Source organism: Chaetodon trifascialis, chromosome 1, assembly GCF_039877785.1.
Source record: "Chaetodon trifascialis isolate fChaTrf1 chromosome 1, fChaTrf1.hap1, whole genome shotgun sequence".
In the NCBI taxonomy this organism is placed as follows: Eukaryota; Metazoa; Chordata; class Actinopteri; order Chaetodontiformes; family Chaetodontidae; genus Chaetodon; species Chaetodon trifascialis.
This window is the reverse complement of record NC_092056.1, coordinates 14,768,800-14,775,996: the sequence shown is the minus strand read 5'-3', so window position 1 is coordinate 14,775,996 and position 7,197 is coordinate 14,768,800. Positions and strand designations below refer to the sequence as shown.

General features: G+C 39.9%; 1 protein-coding gene across 1 annotated transcript; it reads left to right on the top strand.

The window, feature by feature from the left end:
• Window positions 1-823: 823 nt before the first annotated feature.
• Window positions 824-6,330, top strand: cyb5b (cytochrome b5 type B). The gene is made up of 5 exons (XM_070969337.1): window positions 824-1,291; window positions 3,076-3,204; window positions 4,081-4,107; window positions 4,239-4,270; window positions 4,704-6,330. Exons 1-5 carry the CDS (start codon window positions 1,091-1,093, stop codon window positions 4,792-4,794), a joined length of 480 nt encoding a protein of 159 aa, XP_070825438.1. The 5' UTR covers window positions 824-1,090; the 3' UTR covers window positions 4,795-6,330.
• Window positions 6,331-7,197: the final 867 nt, after the last annotated feature.

Here is a 7,197-nt window from a genome sequence, read left to right as displayed (position 1 = left end):
TACTTTTACCTGTGAAGTATATGGTGAACCACGGGCAAAGTGCATATGTGCCACTATCATCTTCATCTGGTACCCTGATCTATCAGTAGCATACATATGCTTCACAGGCCCCCTATCAGCACAGAAAGAGGCCCATCACTAAAAGTTATTTCCATATGTAAAAATGTAAAATGACTCAAGTAGCCCAGCATTTTTGATTTTATTTTTGATTAAAGTTTCATGTAACGCATCAATTTGTTTAGAAACCCAAAACTTAGACAACATATCCAGAGCTGTTGGCTTTCATCCAATGTAATTTTCTGTTTTACTGGTTACAGTTATCAAGTTAACATTCACACAATGTCTCTGAATTATTAGGTACTGAAAGAACAAAAGTTAGTTTGCATATATATCATTAATGGATTGCTAGTATGTATATGTTTGATTACTACAGCATATGCTTTTTTAGAGTTAAATGTGTTCACAAACAATTCTACTGCTCCAGAAAGTGGTATATATTTACAATATATTCACACATAATGTAATAGAAAAATTACACACTCTATTGCAAGGAAACATTTCGCAGCTCATTTTAAAAGCAGACAATAACTCGTTCGTATCATCTAATTAATTTTGCAGGTCCGCAGCTGGAACGGGAAAATTCTGAAACTGCGTTACGAAGGCCCTCTGTAGTCACGTCATAGTCACGTTATGTCATTGGAAACGCAAAATCTCGTATGCGCAATGATGGCGCACAGTTGACAACCTTTGCACATTTCTTAGTCTCATGATCATGAACTGGTCCATTTTGATTGGTCACCACTCCGAAAGCCGCAGCTTCATTGGTCACCTGCATATGTCTGCTGATTTGCCGGGTTAGGGTGTTTTTAGATTTCGTAACCCAACAGTGTTTAGCATTTGTGTGATAATACTGTTGTTTAAGTTAGCGCGTCTCAGCGGTGCCTTTTAGAGCACAGCTAATCGTCTTCAAACAGGAGGAAGATTGATCTAAGTTAGACGGAGCGAGCTTGCGTTGCATCCATACCTGGCTAAGAGAAGCTAACGTTAGCTAACCGCTCAGTCGATATAGGTTATTTGCGTAAACGTTAGAATGGGTGAGGAAATTAACGAGAACCTCATTAACTCAGGCAACGGAGCCGCCAGTACTGCTAATGTGGAGGAAAACGGCGAAACAGTAGAAAGTGGTGTAAAATATTACACATTAGAAGAAATAAGAGAACATAACATGAGCCATGACACATGGCTTATCATCCACGATAAAGTATATGACATCACAAGTTTTCTTGAAGAGGTAAGAAATGCTTTCTGTCAGCAGGTAGCAGATACTTCATGTTAAGCGTGAACGCTGTACTAATTTAAGTTGAAGTCGTTTGTCACCTGTTTTCAGACAAACGTTGCTTCCGTATGTGTTGACGTGTAGCGTCCATCTTCATTTAAGCTGTAAACCAACAGCCACGCTGTCCAACATTTAGCCTGACAATAAAAAAGTTAACTCGATGTTAATGTTGCTACGCTGAAGTTGGCCTCCTATTCACAGCCTCGTATTCGGCGGTTAAAGGGAAAGTTAAGGGAAACTAAGTTAAGTAAAGCCATAACGCTGTCTGAAACGTCCTTCCAGATGTTCAAAACCTTTATTCTAGTTGTGAAAATGTAAAATTTCTCTGTTTTTGTTTTCTTTCATATCCAGATCTCATTGGACCAGATCTGGATCAAAAAGCAGTATGTGTTTACTGGTCAAAAATGGACTAGATTATCCCAGACAGGCTAAAGATTCTCTCTGAATAATGTGGGAAAGACAAAGACACCTGATCTAGTGTGTCCAGACCTGGTCACCAGGTCCCTTTCAAAAACCACTATAACTATACTGGTCAAATCAGGACTCGATGATCCCAGAGAAGCCAGACACTCGGAAATACAAATTTCAGATTTGTGTAACCTTAAATCTATTTGTGAACATCCACAAAATGAAGACGTTACTATTTTTTTCTACATATAGACCAAACCGCACCAGGTCCAGATTAGCAGTCAGCTGATGATTCGGGCCAATATCTGGTCTTGAGATAAGACGATGTCTGTGCTCAAATGGCTGATAAACAAAAAGTGTCTGCAGACACATCTGCAGGCAGCTTTGGCAGTATATCTACTGTGGAGCTATATTAGTGCTCCCCCTTATTTCTATTTTGCCTTTTCTTGATTTCCCACAGCACCCACTGAGCTGCTGTGGCACAGTGGAAAGCATGCCAGTGCTGAATGTAACATTACCTCAGAGAAACCTTAAGGCTTAAATTCTTGGCTTTCAAAGCTCAGTGCATCTCATTGGCCACTCTTAATATCATATACAGTGTTTATTTTCTACTTCATTAGATTGATTCCAGTCTTTTAGTGAGAACATGCAAATAAAGTTAGTTGGGAATTGTTATGATAGCGATCCTTCTTGCAATCTTGTACGGGCGTCCCCAGCCTCACTCCTGCTGCCTACAAGCCCGGCTGTAAAACATTCATCAGATTTTCTGTTTGGGGTGGTTAATAGCCATCGAGCAGAACCATTCTCAAATGGGCAAAGCCAGCAGCACCTGCTGTCAGCAGAGGATGAAGAGGGGATCGACAAACCCCTCTTGTTGTCACAAGATCCTAAATGATTGAGTTTATTGTCAGACTATAAGACACCCAAGGTTAGTTACAGTCAGTTGAATTTGCAAATTTGTCAAAGTTAGCCTTGATCCAACAAGTTGGCTCACATTAACCTGAAAGCTTGTGTTAACTTTATCAAGTTGCCAACAAATGAACATTATGGACCTGTAGCTAACATAACGTTTTTGCAGTTGTGTGTATGGCTCTCTTCCTGTGTGTGCCTGTTTGTCTGTGCTTGCACATTGCAAGCCAACTTTAAAGGTACATACTGCCACACCTACAGTACTTGTGCAAGTTGGTGTATTTCCATAATTTAAGTGTTTCAAGAGTTGTCATTGCTTTAGGCTAAACTTCCTCAAACATTGTAATTAACCGTATACTACCGGAACAAACAAGGAAGTGAACTGGCTCAGCAAGATTTGTTAACCCACTCTATGCTTTCAGCATCCGGGAGGTGAGGAGGTTTTGCTGGAGCAGGCAGGTGCAGACGCCACAGAGAGCTTTGAGGATGTGGGTCATTCCACAGATGCCAGGGAGATGCTGCAGCAGTACCTTGTTGGGGAGCTTCACATGGTAAGATCAGCCTTCTGTTATAGCTCCAACATACCTGGTTTCCTGCCTGTAGTATCTTTACATGATGTCCATATCAAACACTCTGGTTTGCAACATCCATCCATCCATCCATCCATTTTCTATACCGCCTATCCCTTTCGGGGTTGCGGGGGCGCTTCACCCTGAACAGGGCAACATGCAAAGACAGACAACCATTCACACCTAGGGGCAATTTTAGAGTCACCAATCAACCCGATGAGCATGTTTTTGGTCTGTGGGAGGAAGCCAGAGAACCCAGAGAGAACCCACGCATGCACGGGAAGAACATGCAAACTTCACACAGAAAGGCCCCGCCCGGGGATCGAACCAGCGACCTTCTTGCTGTGAGGCACGTGCACTACCTGCTTGCTCCACCGTGCCGTCTGGTTTGCGGCATTTCTTTATTTCTGTTTAGCTGATTATTGCTCCAGAGACTGATTTCTGCAAGCTTGTCTCATCAGCCAGTACGCCGCACACAACATAATCATATCATCATATTCAACCTTGCGTAAAGGAATGGATGTCTCTGTGATAGCAGCCTGCGGGTGCTTTCACCAGTCCCGTTTTTCTCATATTTCAAATTGTTGAATGAAACTATGAATGTCACATTTGTGGCGTGGTCCTAATGTGTCTATTACTGATGTTTTGTAGGCCAGCTACTCTATATTTAGATTTTAGTAGTAGTTATAAATATTAACTTGGTATTTTATATGAATAATCTTAGTTTTGTCAATTTTGATCCAGTATGGAATACCTGAGAAACTGACTTCATTTTGATTTCCGGCTTGTTTATGACTCATTTGTGTCAGCCATCGCACAAAGACTGTTATACTCATTTATTTTTTATTGTTTTCGCAGGATGACAGGAAAAAGACGTCTACCAAGGTAAGCTCCGTTGTCTGTTCGTCCGACCTTGTCTTGACAGTGGAACAGAGATTGTAAGGACGATAGACAGTTGTTTGTTGGTAAATCATAAAATATGTCTTAAATTTGTGTCCTTTTGTTTTCTGCCACAGGAGGAAGATGAGACAAATTCAGGACAATCCAGGTGAGTCATCATGATGAGCACTGTGTGTCGGGCTCATTGTTCTCTGTTTCTCACTGCAAGTCAACATTGATCGCTGTAGTTTGTAGTTAACAAAGTCCTCTTTCAGTATTGATTGACAGAAAATAACGCAGGAAATAGAAAGTGAAAAGTGGGGAGAAAGTTGAAATGATTCGCTGTGTGCGTATGAGTGTCTGTAAATATGTAAAAAGAAAACTGCACACACAACTAAATGTTTTTCTGCAAATGGTGAAATATGTGATTTTCACAGATTTCTGTGTTATTGATTGATTGTTTTCACCCAGTTTATTTTAAATTATCAATATAAACACTTCACATATAGAAAAACAATGAGCCATAACCAAACGTCATTCATATCTTTATGTTTCTGCTGCCTTCTTCATTTGGAAGTTTGATGTTTATGCTTCTCCTACAGCTCCTGGACCATGTGGTTGATACCTGCTATTGCTGCAACTGTTGTTGGTGTCCTGTATCGCTACTTGGTGTTTGAACACAAGTCCTCTTGAGTGCTGGCATCCTGTTTTCATCTCATTCTTTTCATGTGGAGGCCTTGAAATGTTTGACCAAAACCTCCTCACACTGAACGCACACAGTTAGGAGAGTGTGCATCCCCTGCAACAAGAAAAGGAGGGGAACAGTTTGATAAAGTACTTTTGTCCTTGTCCGTCTACATAGAGTGCACCAAATAGACCATTGGGCAGAGACTTTATTAAATTGTCTGCCTTCAGTTTCTTTGTATTTCATTATGCTATGCCTGTTGTCAGTCATGTTAAATGTTGTCTTTAACTTAAACTCTCATGCATTTATCCGGTTTGTATGCTCATTAACCATTTGCCTGCTCAGACAAAGGTTTTGTTAACAGCCTGGTTTTCATACACCGTCATTATCCAGATAGACTAAATTAAAACGTTGAAGGAGATATCAGTATGCAGAATGGTGATGAAATTCGGCTAGGAGTTAACAGAGACCCGTACAGCGTTTACACTGAATTAAAACGTCAAATGCATTTTCTTTGTTTTAATAAAATGAGAAATGTTACTGCTAACCCTCAGTAAGAATCACAGGTTTATTCCCTTCACTGCTTACTACACTGTCCTGGTGTTCAGCGATGCTCAGCACTTGGTTGAAGATGCATAATCTCTCCAGTTATTTGATTGCAGTGTCAAATCTTTATGTCTGTTCTTTTTTGAAAATGGTGGTGAATCATATTGTATCAGTGATTATTTAAGGTAGGACATGTTCTGACTTCTTTTTCTACAGTTCTGTTATCAGGAATTTGTGTAAATGTTCAAAGTACTTGATCCATATATTAATATAAATTAATGTAGTACGTAATGATACAATAATATTTTATTACCCAGATATTATAACTGACAGTGAATGACTGTGAGTAAATACCCTTGAAACGAGAGAAGTATTTGTTATTTGCTAGTTCTGTTTTTCAAATGTCATTGTTCTCCACTATGCCATTTGTTATTTAACTGATGCTTTTTCACAGTTCTGTTTCATTGTAACTCATCTTAATTCTATCTTCTGGGTGAATGGTGCTGGCGACTGTCACTAGAGGGTTTGAGAGGCGTCAGATCCAGTCAGCCAGTCGTCATTAGAGCCATAGACAAGTGTCTTTCGAGCCATAGTCAGTCACAAGAATCTATTTTAGTTACTCTTTGAATTCTCCAGGTTGTTTTACAGATTTTGACTCTGTGAAATGTGTTCTGGTCTCGGTAAGCTTTGCATCGCCTTTCTAAAATCGCTCCTTGTATTGACTACTCTGAAATAGGTGTTCCCTTTACTATCTTAAAAGCATCAAAGCTACAAAGACCGTAACAATTTAAAATCCATTTCCGACCTTTCAATTCACAAAATTTATGAAAAAAAAAATCTTGCTGCTATTTTTACATGTGGCTAAAATATTTACTTGCAGATGTCAGAATGTAGTTGGTTGATTTTGACTCTAAATATTTGCCATCTCTGTGCATTTCGACTGCCATTTCCTGTCATCAAAAGTCTCTTTGAATAAAATTAATCTTTCAAAAGTTGAAGTGGCTAGTTTTTGATATACTGTGTGAATAACTACATAAGTATATGTAGATATAGTATACTATTTATATATCACAATAGGTAATGAAGATTATTCTTAACATATTTAGTTGACTCACAGTTCACCCAAATAGGTTTGTTAACTATGACAGAGGGTTGTAACATGAAGTTACTTTGATCACAGAGGAGAACAACATAAAGACGGCGATGGGTATGTTCGTCGTAGAGGACAGACGCAGAGTTACTTCAGCTGTTGACCTGTAATTGCTGGAAATCAGCTTCTGAACTGTGCGGCAAAACTCTGACCTCTGCTGCAGTTGAGGCCAGTCACGAGTTTGAAAATGACAGGGTGACGCTGGGAACGAGGAATAAGCCCAAACACGAGTGCAGGGTAGTTGGAGCAACAACTGCGGGTGTTGAGCTGCTTGAAGCTTTAATTCAACTAACACCTGTAATGGAAGCAGCCCTGAAAACAGCTCCACTCACACACTCATCACTTTGTCATTAGAGGAGGCGGCTCCAGTGAATGGAGCTGCCTGTCATGGTGTCACAGCCTTGAGTCCTGCTGCATTCATTCTTTACACTCATTATCATTCTTTACACATTACATAGCTCTGCTTTCCCTTTGAATATTTATAAAGTCCATAATGGATGGTAAACCACGACAGTACCAGGCTAATCTGAAAGGAATACAGATATGAAGAATTTAACAGCTGGGTTTAATTTCACTCTGTGGTCCTGCTCATGGCTGCAGTAGCTCAGAAGGGTGTTTATTCATACTCTGATAACCAAAGGTAATGAGTTCCTTGTGGTGGTAGGCAACACTTTTATAACAGCAAGACGATAGCTAATCCACTTTCCATGCAGGG

What these genes read in the sequence shown, in the direction of transcription:
- cyb5b (XM_070969337.1), top strand. Translation starts at nt 1,091, where the DNA reads ATGGGTGAGGAAATTAACGAGAACCTCATTAACTCAGGCAACGGAGCC. An exon ending in TCACAAGTTTTCTTGAAGAG is followed by an intron (nt 1,292 to 3,075) that starts GTAAGAAATGCT and finishes CTATGCTTTCAG; the next exon opens with CATCCGGGAGGTGAGGAGGT. An exon ending in GGAAAAAGACGTCTACCAAG is followed by an intron (nt 4,108 to 4,238) that starts GTAAGCTCCGTT and finishes TTTCTGCCACAG; the next exon opens with GAGGAAGATGAGACAAATTC.